General features: G+C 39.5%; 1 protein-coding gene across 1 annotated transcript in view; it reads right to left on the reverse strand.

Annotated features, from left to right (window-relative positions):
* PRPF6 (pre-mRNA processing factor 6) overlaps nt 1–17789 on the reverse strand; it is an 80674-nt gene that overhangs the window by 27403 nt on the left and 35482 nt on the right. The window contains exons 13-18 of the mRNA XM_036751183.1: nt 12222–12343; nt 9829–9967; nt 7580–7699; nt 4422–4598; nt 3651–3784; nt 2955–3046 (exon numbers count right to left, since the gene is read on the reverse strand). Of these exons, the coding sequence (XP_036607078.1) occupies nt 2955–3046; nt 3651–3784; nt 4422–4598; nt 7580–7699; nt 9829–9967; nt 12222–12343 (784 nt within the window). The remainder of the gene's footprint in view (nt 1–2954; nt 3047–3650; nt 3785–4421; nt 4599–7579; nt 7700–9828; nt 9968–12221; nt 12344–17789) is intronic.

The following is a 17789-nucleotide window of genomic DNA, read 5'->3' on the forward strand; positions in this document are numbered from 1 at the left end:
AAGTGATCCAAACTCTAAGCCAGTTCAAATACAACAGCTTGGGGGGTGGAGCCAAGATGGCGGCTGGAAAGCAGGGACTTGCATGAGCTACCACCCAGGTCCCTCCAAACACCTATAAAAAATGGCTCTGAACAAATTCTAGAACTGCAGAACCCACAAAATAGCAGAGGGAAGCAGGGATCCAGCCCAGGACAGCCTAGATGGTCGCTGGGTAAGGTCTATCGCCCGGAACTGGGAGCAGAGCAGAGCCCAGCATGAGCCGCACCTGGACCAACCAGACCGGGAACCGGGCGGAACAGGCCCTAGCACCCTGAATCAGTGAGCTGTGGCAGTTACCAGACGTCTCAACCCACAAACACCAAAGAAAAGAGAGAAGGTTAGTGGGAAAAGCTACTGGGACAGAGTGAAAGGAGTTTGTGGTTCGGCCACCACCCAAGGGGCAGCAGAGGTGGTGCAGCTACAGAACTACAGCTGCAGTTGCTTCCAGCCCCAGGCCCACCTGGTGGGAGGAATTAAGTTGGATCTGAGCAGGAGTGTAGAGCCAGCTTAGATCTGAGTCCAGTCCAGGAGGAGCACTGGTGTGGCAGAGCTGGCTGTGTAGAAATAGCTCTGAAAACAACAGCGCATCCCCTCAAGCTTGGAACAAAGTACTCTTTACTCTACAAGCAGTCAAACCCAGATGAAAAACTCAAGGGTCAAGTAAGTTGGCTAGGAACATGACCAGGCAGCGAAAACAGACTCAGATTCAGATTCAGACTTTGGAATCTTTCTTTGGTGACAAAGAAGACCAAAACATATAGCCAGAAGAAGTCAACAAAGTCAAAGAGCCTACATCAAAAGCCTCCAAGAAAAACATGAACTGGTCTCAAGCTATGGAATAGCTCAAAAAGGATTTGGAAAAGCAAGTTAGAGAAGTAGAGGAAAAATTGGGAAGAGAAATGAGAATGATGCGAGAAAACCATGAAAAACAAGTCAATGACTTGCTAAAGGAGACCCAAAAAAATACTGAAGAAAACAACAACTTAAAAAATAGACTAACTCAAATGGCAAAAGAGCTCCAAAATGCCAATGAGGAGAAGAATGCCTTGAAAGGCAGAATTACACAAATGGAAAAGGAGGTCCAAAAGACCACTGAAGAAAATACTACCTTAAAAATTAGATTGGAGAAAGTGGAAGCTAGTGACTTCATGAGAAATCAAGATATTATAAAACAGGACCAAAGGAATGAAAAAATGGAAGACAATGTGAAATATCTCATTGGAAAAACCACTGACCTGGAAAATAGATCCAGGAGAGATAATTTAAAAATTATTGGACTACCTGAAAGCCATGATCAAAAAAAGAGCCTAGATATCATCTTTCAAGAAATTATCAAAGAGAACTGCCCTGATATTCTAGAACCAGAGGGTAAAATAGAAATTGAAAGAATCCACTGATTGCCTCCTGAAAAAATCCCAAAAAGAAAACTCCTAGGAATATTGTCACCAAATTCCAAAGCTCCCAGGTCAAGGAGAAAATATTGCAAGCAGCCAGAAAGATATAACTTGAGTATTGTGGAAACACAATCAGGATAACACAAGATCTAGCAGCTTCTACATTAAGGGACCGAAGGGCTTGGAATACGATATTCCGGAGGTCAATGGAGCTAGGATTAAAACCAAGAATCACCTACCCAGCAAAACTGAGTATCATGCTCCAAGGCAAAATATGGATCTTCAATAAAATAGAGGACTTTCAAACTTTCTCAGTGAAAAGACCAGAGCTGAATAGAAAATGTGAGTTTCAAACACAAGAATCAAGAGAAGCATGAAAAGGTAAACAAGAAAGAGTAATCATAAGGGACTTACTAAAGTTGAACTGTTTTGTTTACATTCCTACATGGAAAGATGATGTATATAATTCATGAGACCTCAGTTATTAGGGTAGCTGAAGGGAATATACAAATACATATATATACATATATATATACGTGTATATATATATATAGATAGATAGATAGATAGAGAGAGAGAGAGAGAGGGCATAGGGTGAGTTGAATATGAAGGGATGCTATCTAGAAAAATAAAATCAAATTAAGGGATGAGAGAGGAATATATTGAGAGAGGGAGAAAGGGAGAGATAGAATGGGGTAAATTATCTCACATAAAAGTGGCAAGGTAAAGCAGTTTGTTGGAAGGGAAGAGGGGGCAGGTGAGGGGGAATGAGTGATTCTTGTTCTCATCAGATTTGACTTGAGGAGGGAATAATATACACACTCAATTGTGTATCTTACTCCACAGGAAAGTAGGAAGGAGATAAAAAAGGGGGAACAATAGAAGGGAGGGCAGAAAAGAGGAGGAGGTAATCAAAAACAAACACTTTAGAAAAGGGACAGGGTCAAGGGAGAAAATCGAATAAAGGGGGATAGGATAGGAAGGAGTAAAATATAGTTAGTCTTTCACAACATGAGTATTGTGGAAGGGTTTTACATAATGATACGCATGTGGCCTACGTTGAATTGCTTGCCTTCTTAGGGAGGGTCAGCGGGGAGGGAAAAGGGGAGAGAATTTGGAGCTCAAAGTTTTAAAAAACAGATGTTCCAGGAAAAAAAAAAGTTTTTGCATGCAACTAGGAAATAAGATATACAGGCAATGGGGCATAGAAATCTATCTTGCCCTACAAGAAAGTAAGGGAAAAGGGGATGGGGGGGTGTGGGGTGACAGAAGGGAGGGCTGACTGGGGAATGGGAAACCAGAATATATGCCATCTTAGAGTGGAGGGGAGGGTAGAAATGGGGAGAAAATCTGTAATTCAAACTCTTGTGAAAATCAATGCTGAAAACTAAAAATATTAAATAAATAAAAAAGAAAAAAACAAATACAACAGCTTTTAATTAAATATGAATCTTGGATTCTTCATGATCTATTGCTGTCTACCAAGGTAGGATAGCAATACTAAAGAAACTCATTCCTTACCTGAGTTGGGACATTCCTGCAGTGCCTTTGCCATGAGCGTATTGGCAATGTTCTTCAGTCCAGCTCGGTATTCTAATCTCACAGATTCTAACCTGAAGTCACAGATATTAAATAGCCAATCAAAATTAAGCAATTAATTCAATTACTATCCCAGTAACTTCAAAAGAACTCTATCTGAAAGACCAGGGTTTTAGACTTACTAAACAATAGTAGTAGTAGCTATAATGTACATAGATCACTAATAGTTCCACTATAACCTGAATAATGCATTTGTGAAGGGTAAGGGAAAAAGATTCTGATATGCCTATGCCATTACCATTCTTTGACATCAAATATATAATTTTAATAGCTGCCAACAGGAGGCTGAAGCCTGATATTCTTTAACATTATTAAAATCAAAAATGGAAGATACATTGAAAAATGGAGGCCTGGTCACTGAAGATTACTTTTCATTTAGGATACTGAGCATGGCCAGAAGAAACACAAAGCAATTAGTACTCAGTCACTCAAAGCATAAACATACACATAAATTCAACCACTCCAGAAAAAGCCAGGCTATCAAAAAGGAACTGACCATGAAGGAAGAAGCTCCCCACATCTCCTTTTTAGGAAGGGATAGTTAATAAGCCCTCATTTTGCAGAGCCTATCGACAAGCAGAAGTTCTAAGGCACATGTTAAACAAGACTATGACTCACCACAAATCAGGGTTCTTTGGATTCTTCAAACGAGATTTCTCCAAAATGGCTCTTGCTCTGGTTAACTGTCCAACCTTTTCTTCTAGTCTTGACAGTAAAAGCCACAGGGGTGTAGAGTGGGGACACTTCTTCAACTATTTCCCAAAATAAAAAGTTTGAAGAGAGAGTAGAAATAAGGAAATTAACACCACCTCCTACAGAGACCTGAGAAATAGAACTAAACAAGCCTCAAAATAAATCTGTCTCTGCTACATGGCTACCTCACCTTTTTGGGGGGGGGGGGGGGTGGAGAGGCAGCCTTTTCATACGTCACCTAAGAATGCCCTACCTTTTCAATGTTTAGTTGCAACCAGAATGACTGAAAAAGGAAATCTCTAATGTGTATCCCCACAGGCTCCAACATGTAATAGGCAATATAGAAAACCAAAGGTGTTATATAAATCTGCACTTCTTTTCAAACCTAAACTCATTAAAAAGTTTCAATTGTGCTACTACTGTAAAGTTAACATTATAATTTATATTCATAGCTCTCAAAGGAATTGACAAGGTTTACATATATATAATGAAGTTAAGAGGGGAACATTCAATAATCCTGGCCAAGTCACTTTATTTAGTGACTAAGTGACCTCATTGCTAATCCCTGGGGCCTTATCATTCTGCCTACTAATAAAGATCAACAGCTAATTCACTAATAAGGACCACCACTATGACAGTAAAAGCCAGGAGAGTCATTCAATGAATGAAAAACAGTTTGAATCACAGCTCCTTTACCCCCTGGTTATAGGCTTCCCGGGCTTTTTCAGTGAGCTCCTCCTGCTCCTCAATCTGCCCTTTCATCATCCACAGTTTGGGAAAATCTTCATAGTGCTTCAAGGCTTCTTCACAGAGATCCTGAGCAGCTGCAATGTTCCCCAGCACCCATTCAAGCTTCACAGATTTCATGAACACCTGGGCAAGAACAGAATGAGTTTAGTCACTTATTAACCACAAATCAATTTATTGGTATTTTTTTTTTTTTTGCTATGCAAAGAAAGAAGTGTCACATAAGTCAAAACCACCAAATGGTAAGAGATTACAATAAAAGGCATCACTGCTTCAGTGTTACCAGCACTGTCATATTTTCTGCAAGGAATGGTATAAAAACTTATGTACACTAGTTTTTAGTCATAACATGTATGTGCACAAAACATGGTCCATTGTCTTCTTCCAAACATAGAAAATCATAAAATACTTGAGTAACAAAGGGACTTTAGAGATCATTTGGTCCAATCCACGTATGAAGCATGAATCCCCTCTTCGACATCTTTAATACTCAATTTCAAATGAAGACAGCAAAGTAAGGGGGAATTCACTACTTCCAAAGACAGCTCTTTGCACTTTGAAACAATTCTAGTCATGAGGAAATTTTTCATCATAATTAGTCAAAATTTACCTTCCTGCAATTTTCACCTATTGGTCCTACTTCTGCCCTGTGAGATCAAGTCAAAAGGTCTAAATATTGGGGCAGCTAGGTGGCGCAGTGAGTAGAGCATCAACCCTGGAGTCAGAAGTACCTGAGTTCAAATCCAGCCTCAGACACGTGACACATTTACTAGCTGTGTGACCTTGGGCAAGTCACTTAACCCCAATTGCCCTGCCTTCCCCCCTGCAAAAAAAAAAAAAAAAAAGGTCTAAATATCCCCTTTTTTACCTGCCTTTCCTTCAAGTATCTGAAGGCAAGTATTACGCCATTCTAAGTTCTCTCTTCTCTAGGCTCAATATCCATATTTCATCAAAAGATCCTACTATGGTGTAGTTTTGAATTCCCTTACCATCCTGTTTACATTCCTCTGGATGAATCCCAGAAATGGAGGAAAGGTCTCATCAGGTGAACCTATCACCTTCCCTCCTGGACACTACATTTCTATTAATGCAGTCAAAGATACCATCAGCTTTACTGGTGGCCTTGTGATAATGTTAATTCAAACTGAGTTTGAAGTTCCTGAAAACCTCCAGATCTTTTTTCACATAAACTGCTTTCCAGCTACAGTCTGCTCAATCTATACTTATGCAACTGATTTTTAAAATCTCTGAGTAGGACATTACATTTGTCCCTATTTATCTTATTAGATTTTGTCCAGAATTCTAGTCTACTGAGTTATTTTCAGATTCTGCCATTTAAGCATAATTAGCTTTCCTTCCCATTTGTATGTCACTGCAAATATGATGAAGACGTATTGTTGTGTCATATCTTCATAATAATAATTTACATCTATATAGTGGAGCTTTCTGTCTGTATGGTTTTGCTTTGTTTTATTGTTAATGAGAGGCACAGTAGAGCTGCCTTTCAGCCAGGAAGCCTTGGATTCAGGTCTCACCTCTGACATATACTGGCTGTATAACTCTGGGCCAGGCACAACCTCTAAGTACCTTCCAGGACTTCTTAAACTGTGGGTCGTGACCCCATATGAGGTGGCAAAAAATGTGGCAACAGTAAAATGGTTCTGAATGCACAATGACCAAAAACTATATCGAATCAAACTTGTAATGAATCCAAGGTGTTTCTGGCAGCCCTTGTCCATGTTGCATCGTGCAGCCTTGATTCTGAAAACAGAGCTTCAAGGCCAGGCAATGCCAAAAGGAGGTGCAAGTGGAAAAAGTTTAAGAAGCCCTGCCCTAGGCAACTCTCTCAGATTGTAAGTTTCAGAGAAGGTAATGACTTTCACTGGCAGAGGGAGCTCCCTGCACCAATGAACTCACAGATCCAGGCCCTCTTGTTGTACTAGGAGTCCAAGAGTCTTTGTGCAATTTTGAAAGGTTAAAACTTAAAACTGCTCTAAACTCTAGGTACAATCTATAGTATTTTAAGGTTTACAAAGTGCTTTCCACACCATCACAATGTGAAATAATTAGGATAAATAGTATTTCCATTTTACGCACAGGGAAATCAAGTGAAGTAAAGTGACTTATCCAGGGTAACAAAGCTGCTAAGTGTAAGAATGACCACTGAGACACCCCCACCCCCACCCTGTATAAGCAAGGCAATAAATACAACATGGACAATAATTGTGAATATGCCTACGAAACAGTTCTGTATCACAAAATATAAGAGACTCTCCATATAGAAGGTAGAAGAAGTAAAACATTTATTCAGACAGTAAAGAACCAAGTCCCAGAACCAATAAGTCCAACCCATCCAAGCAGCAACCAATTCCCAAAAGCCCACTTTATTATAACAGCAAGCAGCTCAAAACACAATATCACAGCATAGAGCCTCACCATCCCATAACCTTTTCCCCCGCTGGGGCTTTCCCACAAACACACTCACAGCACAGCTAGCACACCTCCTCTCTCTCCCTCAGCTCTAACTGCTCTGACCACTTCTTGCTCCATCCTTTCCTGTTCCTTTCATTCAGCAAGTTCCTCCCACCACATGTGACTTAAGCTTCTTGTGATATAAGCAGGTCACATGGGCCTATTAATGGGTGGGAGAGATCTTCAAATTTACATTACCATCACATTATATCACCCACCCTCCCAAGTCCCCTGACTTCACAGACAACTATCCTTTTCTAACACATCAACTGCTTCTCATCAAAATGAGAACAATGTTGAACAAAACAAAACCAAGGACAGTGCCTGCTAGACCTACACAAGTTCTGTATTATAATAATACTAGATCCTAAGGACAAAAACCTAACCTACCTGTGAGCTAAGCAAACTAGAACAGCTTTGTTCAAAAAATGGCATTGTTGCTCCACAAGAAAACCACAACCATTAGCAATAAGAAGATATTTTTCAGATGCCATCACAATGTGCCCAGATGCCCTCAACCCCGCACCCTGATTTGTCTGAACAGAATTCTCCAATGTCTCCTCACAATACCCAATCCCAGAGGGTGCCTACAAAGCATGGTCAGCCCCATCATTTTCTCCCCTTCCCTTGCTTACCCTTGCAGTGGGGGCACTGCTCCGAGCCTTGGCCAGCAGCCTCCTTGCCCGCTCATATTCATTGTTTTCTGACTCAAGTTTCACAGCAGCCAACCAGATCTCTTCACTGTTGGGGTTGGCCTGCAAGAAAAACAAGCAAAACACATACAGTTTATCAATAGCACATTTATTTCTTACCTGATTAAAACTTCTGAGCTATCTCATAGTGTAAGAGCGTAGTAGCAATTAGATTTGAAGATCTTTCCCACCCATTAATAGGCCATGTGACCTGCTTATGTCACAGGAAGCCTAAGACATGTAGTGGGAGGAGCTTCCTGACAGAAAAAGGAAGTTATGTCACAGGAAATGCAGAGAGAGAGAGAAAAAGATGTTATGGCTACTAATGGCCGCCCTCGTGATTGTCAAAATTGAACAGGCTGACTTAGCTGTACTGTGAGTTTGTTTTGGGGAAGATCCCAGCAGGGGGTCAGAGAGGTTTTGGGATGGCAAGGCTCCAGGTTGTCATATTGTACGTGGAATGTTTTACTGCTGTGATAGACTGGATAAATGGCTTGTGGGATATGGTTCTCTGGTATCTGAACAAATAGTTTACTTTTTCTGCCTTCTATGTGGAGAGTCTCGTATACTTTGCGATACAGAACCACACAGGCATTTTGGCAATTATCATCTACATTGTTATTATTGCCTTACTGATACAAAGAGGAAATCACAAAATCATACCCACGGGGTATGCTATAAGTGTATACAATGTAACCCCTGCTTGCCCCTCCTTCCCTCCCTCCCTCTCCCCCCTCACCGCATTACTATTATTAATATTATTTAGAAGCAATGAATATGTATAGCCAGTTCTTGATAACTCAAGTATGGATTACTAATGACAAAACTAAAAAACCAAGGTTAATATCCTTCTGCTACCTAGCAAAACTCTAGACTGCTTCTTCCTGCTTTAAATCTATGTTCAATCAAGGGAATTGTAGGTCAAAAAAAATACATAAATGTAAATTAGTTATTTAAAAAAGGATAATGCACTCTCAAGTCAAATATAAACACTTCTGGATTATCTTATTTGGGATTATAAAAGCACTATTATTCTCCTTCCCTTCCCTTTCCTACCTCCACCCTATCCACCTAATTAATACAAAGCACTGAAGTAATTTTACATGTCTCTGGCAGGGGAGTTAGAACAACTGTAAGAGATTAAGGGATTCTCAATTAAGGACAGTTACCTAAGAAACTGAGGAAGCATCAATTTTTAAAATAACATACTTGATTAATGCCAAAGTTGTTAGGGTGTATTAAAAATGAGAAACCAAAAAGTAAAATGAACAGATCTGAATGCAACCAAAGCCAGCTAATATTAACTACATGTAAGATAATTTATAATTTTTTATTGAACTCAGAGAAACTAATGGGTTTCTTGCTATCTTACGTCCCATTAAAATTTAGCGGCACAGAAGTCAAAGCCTCTTATACAAGGAACCATTCACTCTAACATATTTTCATGGCCACCTTCTCAAGTTGGTCTGCACTGTTTACAATTCATATGGAGAGAATACAGTTCTAGAAGTTGCTATATATTTCAGATGTGGAATCAGAATTTCTTTGACTTCTTCTCTGATAAAAATATCTTGTCCATAAAGTTGCAGAATATTTACACTGAGGGCCACATTAGATAGAGTAAGCTTGAGGTGTGATGACTTAAGGTCTAAGGTGGCACCAGTTGCCACATATTTCCCATTTCTGAAAGCAAATTTTGAACCAAGCAGAAGAAGCCAAGTATGACTCAACTTAACTAAGAGACCTGAGAGACTCAGAAGGCACCAGTGCAGATAAATCAATACATAGCTACACAGGATGAAGCAGACCTTGCCTCTTGCCCTAAGTTAGCAACCCAAAACTCTGAAATCCTTTCAAATTATATGTATAACATCTCATATCCTAATTTTTAGCTTATCCCATCACCTCTTGATTATTTTCATTAAATGGAGGGGAGATAAGATACTGAAAACAAAGCATCCAAAAATCATTTCTATTTGGCTTAAGAATGTAGCCAAGTATATTCTGGCCTTCATTCCTTCATCCTGCCTCAGACCTACTGTCAATGCAGGGACTAATCCATTCCTGAGCAATCAAATGGTCTTGGGAAAAGAGTAGGTGGCACAACCTCTAAGAGGCTTTGCTATTCTCATGTTCAAATTCTCTCAGGCCTTGACATTTCCCCTGCTTGTGTTAGTGACAGTTATACCCACCTGGAAAGCCAAGGCCAAGATGCTTCTCGCAGCAGGCACATCTCCTGCCAACCACTTGGACTTGGCACCCATGAGCCAGAGCACCTCAGCCTTCGGGCAATGAGCCACTGCTCTCTGCAGGAGTGCTTCAAGGGATTCCCTACAAGACAACAGGGAGTTGTAGTTACTCAGACTTGTGGTCATAAACTTGTGGAAGAGAGTGTGCTAACTTCCACTATCATCTGATGTTGTAAATATAGTTATTGTTTCAAAGTCCAAAACTATAAATGATTCATCAAGTTTTACAATGGGGAGGACTCGGGAAACTCTTTTTGCCAATAAAAATCCCAAAACCAACTTTACAATAAGGTTCTACAAAGCACCTCATTGTTTAACTACCACTCTGATAAAAGCAACTTCAGGAGAGACCCCTTTTACAGCTTGTGTGTCTTGGAAAGCGCCTACTCACTGAAGCAATAATTCTCATAGGAGATGGTGCTAAGTCAGGCGTTTTCACCTTGAATCACTGAAAACAGTCTGGATACCAATGATAAAAAAAAAATTATAGCTGAGTTTATACTTCCGACAGGAAGAGAAGAAAATGACAAACACCATATTATTTTAGAAGAGTTGTTTTAAGATGGTTGAGCTTGTAGTAACATTTCAAGCCTTCCTGATCTTTTAAAATATATATTTTATTGAGGCTTTTTAAAAACACCACTGTCACTTCTGATCCCCCCTTCCCCACAAATAGAAACCGCCCGCCTTGTAACAAAGCTCCTTGACCCTCTAACAAACATATAGTGCTTTGAAGTTTGCAAAGCACTTTACATATTTTGTTACATTTTATCCAATTATCTCCATTTTATACATGGGGAAACTGAAACTGACAGAGTTTAAGTGCTTTGCCTAGGAAGTATCACACAGGAACTTCAGTCTTCCTGACTACTGGTCCAGTACTCTATCAACTGTGCCACCCAGCTGCCTCAAGACTATAAACTGAAGAATAGCTGCTGATCCACATGGTGGTCATGGAGGTGAGGAGGGGTCTTCTCACTGGGAACTCCCTACACCAAAGAAATAACATGTCTAGAGGGAAAAAAAAAGTGGGAAGCAAAAGCTGGACAACCACTATTGGGAAGGTTTTGGAGGAGCTTCCTATTTAGGTACGAATTATAATAGATGACCTCTTACTTTACTTCCAGCTCTTGAGATTCTACAGTTCTAGACTCATGTACCAAACTACAGGGATTGCAGGTGAATATACTGCACATAAAGTCCAGTGACCCACTGTGAAACCTTCTAAGGCTACAAGGACTAGGTGAAGTTGTATGGTCCTATGCACACAACATCCAAACCCTAAAGAACAGTTCAAGATTTCTCATTCCTTCACTTCCTTAGCTTCTGGACCGTAGTAAAATGGGAATTAAAGAACTACAAACATAGATATAGTCTTGTAGAATGGTAGGTGATCATGTTAAAGTTATCACTTTAGAAATTTACATGGAGAAATGCCCTGAAATGAAAGAATTAACAACCTTACAAAAAGAGAGAAAGAAAATTCAGGCTTTTAAAACAACTTGGCACTAGAGTCGACCTAGATTCAAGAAATGTCTGATGTATATCATACAGAGTAAACATTAAGAAGCACTAGCAACAGTGTGTGCTAACACCCTCAAGAGTTAAATGCTTAAGAAATTGCAACACTTAATTTAATCAGAGCTTATATCCAATAAACAAAATCTCAAATATTTTTTCAATTAAAGAGACAATTAAAAATTATCCAGGACCTCCTCAGAGCACAGGCATTAGCCAAAAATCATAACTAACCAAGTTTAAATGAAAAGCATATGATCCTAATCCCAAATAACTCACCCTCCCACATTGTTAAAAGCCCAATTCAATTGTCTGAAGATCTCTCAGCACCTTTACTCTCATATCCATTCTAATAAGCAATTTATCATAACTCTCCCTGCATCAAATATTCTAAACACCTGAGTGACAAAAAAAAAAGCCTCAGTCAGCTCAGTGGCAGTTAAAACTCTCAGGCTGTGCACTCTAACTCTGGACCTGCTACCAAGTAAGTGGGTGCTATTTCTCCCTTAGTGTTTCAATTTCTCCACCTGAAAAATGATGATAATGTTGTACACAATGGTTGTAAAGATTAACAAGCAAGACCACAAAGTAGTTGGCCAACAAAGTGTTATAAAAGACTTTTATCCTCATCATGACCTGCCTTCTGAGTACCTCTTCCCCCATAAATCACTCTAAACAAAGGATCAGAGTTTAACCATACAGAAGAGAGCTAATGTACTCTTAAGAAATTTTAATGTAGCTGCTACTCAAATCAGAAATTAAAACTATTCTTATGGATTTACTCTCATCTGAAAGATTATGACCATCCCACAACATACCTGGTCCCATGGTTCTTCTCAAAGTAAGCAGCTCGCAACCACACACTCTTCTTGCTAGGGAAAACTTGCAGAGCATAGGCATAAATAGCTCGGGCACACTCCAGTGCATTGTGGGCAACACACTAAACAGAAGGGAAAAATAGATAAAAATAGGCATCAGAATATTCTCCAATGGGAACAGATGGAATGATTCATCACTGTACAGTTGTGATTGCCTGGTAACGATATTTACTAGGAATTACATAATAATATTAGTTGATCACAATTAAATGTTATAATACAAGACAGAGGAAATGCTGTATAAGAAACTGAAAACCAAACAAGAAACATATGGGTCTTTCTGTTTCTGGTTGGTGCTGCTGCTTGCTAACAATTTTAAGTAGAATACAAAACATTAACTGTCTGCTACAGGTGTTCTCTCTCTCTCTCTCTCTCTCTCTCAATGACTTCATCAGTTCACACCGGTTTAATTATCATCTCTATACAAATGACTTCCAGATCTATATATCCAACTCCAGTCTCTCTCCTGAGCTCCACTTGTGTATCACCAAGTATCTACATCACAACTGTCAACATTCAAACTGGATGTCCCACATGTATGTAAAACAAACTCATAATAATTTTCTCAAAATCCACCCTTCTCCCAAACTTCTTATTTCTATTTAGGGCACCACCATTCTTCCAGTCGCTCTTGACTCCTCACCCTCACCTACCACACATTACCAAATCCAATCAGTTGCCTAATCTTGTTTCTATCTCTAACGCACCTTCTGAATCTGTCCTCCTTTCACACAATCACTTACCCTAGTTCAGACCCTCATTACCTCTCATCTGGACTACTACAACAGCTCCCTAATTCACCTCCCTGGAAAAAGTTTCTCTCCACTCCAATCCATCCAGAGGATGCCAAAAGTTGCCAAAATGATTCTCTTAAAGTATAAATCTGACCATGTCACTCCCCTACTCAATAAACTCCAATGACTTCCTATTGCCTTTGAGATCAAATTTTAACTCCTCTGATTATAGGTATCTAAAGTTCTTCACGACCTGATCCCAATCTACCTTTCTAGCCTTTTTACACATTATGCCCCTTCACATACCCTATGGTCCAATAAAAGTGACTTTCTTACTATTCCTCATACACAACACTCCATCTCCCAACTCCATGTTTCGCATCAGCTATCCATACCTGCGGTTCACTCCTTCCTTGCTTCCACCTCTTTAGAATCCCCAGAGTCCTTCAACATGGCTCAAATATCACCTTCTATATGAAGCCTTTTCTGATCCTCCCAGCTGCCAATGCCCTCCTCCCAAAAAGACCTATTATTTTACACACACACACACACACACACACACATACATGTTGTATCCCCCAGCTAAATTATAAGCACCTGGAGAACAGGGTTTGTTTTTAAGTAAATTTTTACTTCTTTTGTTTTTAAATCATCTATATTTTCCAATGTATCCCTTCCCCTCACAGAAGGCATTCCTTTATAATATTGTTTCACTTTTGTTTTTCTTTCTCTGGCACCTAGCACAGTAACTGACACATTATAGGTACTTAATGACTGATTTCAATTCAAAAACCATTTTTAAGCAATCAACTGACAAGTATTTATTAAGTGCCTACTATGTGCCAAACACTGTAATAGGTGCTGGAGATATAAGTACAAAGAATTAAACAAAAACTCAAAATGAAGTGACAGTCTAATGGGAGAGACAATACAAATTTTAAAAAGTACACAAGGTATCCCAAAAGTTTTGGTGCAGTTTTAAGCTTTAGTAGCATTAATCTATTAAGGTAGCTAAATGCCACAGTAGATGGACCTCTGGAACTGGAGTCAAGAAGACCTGAGTTCAATTCATGCCATAGACATTTATTCCCTGTATGACTGTGGACAAGTCACTTAATCCATCTGTCCCAGTTTCCTCAACTATAAAATGGGGATGGTAATAGTATTTACCTCCCAGGGTTGCTGTGAAGATCCAAAGAGATAATATTTGTAAAGTACTAAATGTAGTGCCTAACATATAATAAACCTTAATAAATGCTTGATTCCTTCCTTCTTAGTAAATCTTACACCTGTACTAAGATTTTTGGGGCACCCTGTTTAGGGCAAATATAAAATTAAAAAATACAGAGTAGTTTGGGAGCGGTGGCACAAAAGGTTGGGAAATGAGGAAGGCATTAAGTAGAAAACAATGCTTGAAGTGAGAGACACTATGAAATGGCCATAAGGAGGGAGTACATACATCCCGGGTATGTGAGATTGCAAATGCATAGATTTGGGAGATGGAACACTATGTATGAGAATCAGAGGGAAGGCTAGTTTGACTAGACCACAGAAGATGAGAGTGGGGGTAATAATCAACAAAACTAGAAAGAAAAGTTAAGCCTAAATTATATAAGGATTTAAAAGTTAAATAGAAGAGTTTATATTTTATCCTACAGATAACAGGAAGTCATTAGAGTTAACGGAGTAGGAAAGTCACAAAATCAGATCTGTGTTTACAAGAAAATTACTTTGGCAGCAGTATATAGGAAAGACAGGAGCATATAGGGAAAGACCTGAGGCAGAGAGACCAATTAGGAGGCTACTGCAACTAATCATGAGGTGACGAGGATCTGAACTGGTGGTAACTGTGTGAGTGGAAAGATCTGGCAATAGAATAAGAAAATTTAGAAGAGGAGAGAATTTAGGGGGGGAAATTATGAAATGAATTTTGGATATAGAGCTGAAGAGGCTTCTAAGACATTCGGTTTTCAATGTTCAACTGGAAACTGATGATGTGGGATTGAAAGTCAGGGAGAGATTAGTGCTGGATATATCAACCTTGAAGTCATCTGCACAGAAAGAGTTAAATGCCTTGAGAAGACATTTACTAAGGGAAATTACCCAAAGAAAGAGTATTGAGGAAGAAGAGAAAAGGACCTAATATAGAACCCTGGGGGAACAACTACAGTTGGGGGTCATGATATGAATGATGAGCCAGCAAAAGAGATTGAGAAAAAGCACTCAGACAGGTAGGAGATGAGCCAGGAGAGGAAAGTGTCCAAAACCCCCCAGAAAATATAGTCTATCCAGGAGGAGAGGGTGCTTAACAGTCGTAAAATGGAAGTATAGGCTGAGAATAACAACAGGTAGCATGTATTTAGCACTTAAGTTTTGCGATGTGCTTTACAAATTTTATCTCACAACAGCCCTGTTAGATGAGTGCTAGTACTTCCTCATTTTACAGTGAGGAAATTGAGGCTTAGAGAGATTAGTGATTTGCCTAGGGTCACACAGCTAGCAAGTATCTAAGGCAAGAATGGAACCCAAGTCTCTCTAATTCCAAATCCAGTGTTCTATCCACCGTAACACTTACTGATCTTAGGACTTAAAAAAAAAAAAAAAGACCATCAGATTTGGCAATTAAGAGACCCATGGTAACTTTGGAGAGGACAATCTCAGATAAATGATGGGGTCTGAAACTAGACTGAACAGGGTCTAGAAGAAAGTAAAAGACGACGAAGTGGAAACAGCAAGTATAGAAGGCTTTTTCATGATGTTCAGTTGAGAAAAGGAAATGAAATATATAGATGATATATGACAGATGAGGGAATGGTAGGGTCTAGTGAAGGTTTTTTAAGGATGGCAGGTCTTGATATTTCTGAGGCAGCAGGGAAGGAACTAATTAATAGGGAGAAACTGAAGCTATAGGAGGGTGGGGGGAAGGGGGAAGGGGGAAGGAAGATGACTAAGGATGCAAGGTGCTGGAGAAGACAGGGAGAAACAGGATCCAGTAAATGGGGTGGGTGGGCTCACTGGCTAGAAGAAGAGGTACTTCTTTGTCAGAGACTGAGAAAGGAGGATAGAGAGAGATAAGATATGCTATTAAGGGGCTTTGAGATGAAAAGAATGAGAAAAGAGAAAACTATCAGATGGTCACTATATCAAACAGTCTCAATTTTCTCAGCAAAGAAAGAGCAATATTCTCAGCTGAGAGAGAGTGGGGAGGTTGGGAAGTTCCCTCCCTAAGGAGGGAAGAAGGTTTGGAATAGCTTCTGCAGAGAGCTAGGGTATCCATTAGGGAGAAATAAAAGGAAGGACTGCCTTACTGCAGTGAGGGCCCAGCTGAGGTTAGATAACATAAATTTGTAATGAACCCATTCAGCAGTTGTGAAACTTCTCTGTGTTCAGTGGCTCATGAATAGGAGCAGAAGTGAAAATTGGGCATAATCCAGGGCTAAGGTTTGGCAAGAGAAAAGCAGCACTAGGTTAAGGGGGTCAGGAATTCAAGAGCCAAGGAAAAACCAGGGATGAAATGGCTAACTAGTAGGTTGAGGTCAAAGAGAGAAGAAAGTGAGGTCAGGGCAGACTGGGAAAGTACTGAGGGGTAGAGGAACTTATAAGTCTTAAAGACAAAGAACAGATTTAGAAGAGGTAAAGCAAAGAGAGAAATAGAATGATAAGAGACTATAGTGATAGAAATGACCAGTGTTGAAGCTAAATGCCAGGTTCTAAAAGGCATAAATTGCCCTTGTCACAAAAAGCTAACACAATTATATACCAAGGAAAGAGTCATGCACAAGACAGGCAAAAGAATTATTACTTGTCAAGTACAATGCAGACAAAATGATGCAGGAGTGACTGAACTTGAAGTCTATAGAAACCAATCTAAAAGTCACTTTCCAAGTTTCTAATCACCTTCCTGGAGAGTATGAATTATCACCAATCCTCAATTAATAAGTATGGCATCAGTTATGGAAAAAATTTTAGAATAGCAACCAAAATGAAAGGGATTCTTACTGCAGACTGGTTCCTTCATGAGTAAGATAACCAGACTATGTACCTCTAACCAACCTAGAAAGCAGCAACGTCACACTTACCAGAAAACTTCTAGTACTCAGTAAGGCAGAGATATCAGGATGAAAAAGGACACAATACCAGACAAACTAGACAATCCATTGTTCCTAAATCTTGAACTTTCTGCTCCCACCTTCACACAAGCTTGTCTCGTATACTTGGAACTGACTATCCACCCTCAACTCCCAATTCAAATCTGTCTATTGAAATCTTTCTCTTTCTTCACAGCCCAAATCTGGCCACACGTTTTGCAGAAAACATTCCCTGATAGCTTCAACTATAAGTGATTCTTCCTTCTTTGAACCATTCATGCTACTCTATCTGACATCTCCTGCACACTAAGTTTGTACTGTAATCTGTATCATAGTTGTATGTGCCTCTTTCTCCCTACTGGGTTGTAAATTTCTTGAGGACAGCATCTTTTATGTTGGTATCACCAGTCTCATCTGGGGGACACTTAATGAAAGATAAACTGAAAAGAATGCAGAGAAAGAATATATAATCATTTCCACGCAGAGAAAATAATAGTGAAAAGTTGTTTCTCAATCACTGCCTAGTATGTTTTTGTCCAAGGGGTGAACAGAGCCAGTACTTGGTACTACAGAAAGTAGTAAAAAGAATACACCCTTCCGCACAGAAAAGTCTTTAGATTCTATTCTTTCTGATAGAAGTTGCTTAGAAAGTAAGTATATTGATGAGGTTTGTGTGAAAGACAAAG

Source organism: Trichosurus vulpecula, chromosome 3 (assembly GCF_011100635.1).
Source record: "Trichosurus vulpecula isolate mTriVul1 chromosome 3, mTriVul1.pri, whole genome shotgun sequence".
Lineage (NCBI taxonomy): Eukaryota > Metazoa > Chordata > Mammalia > Diprotodontia > Phalangeridae > Trichosurus > Trichosurus vulpecula.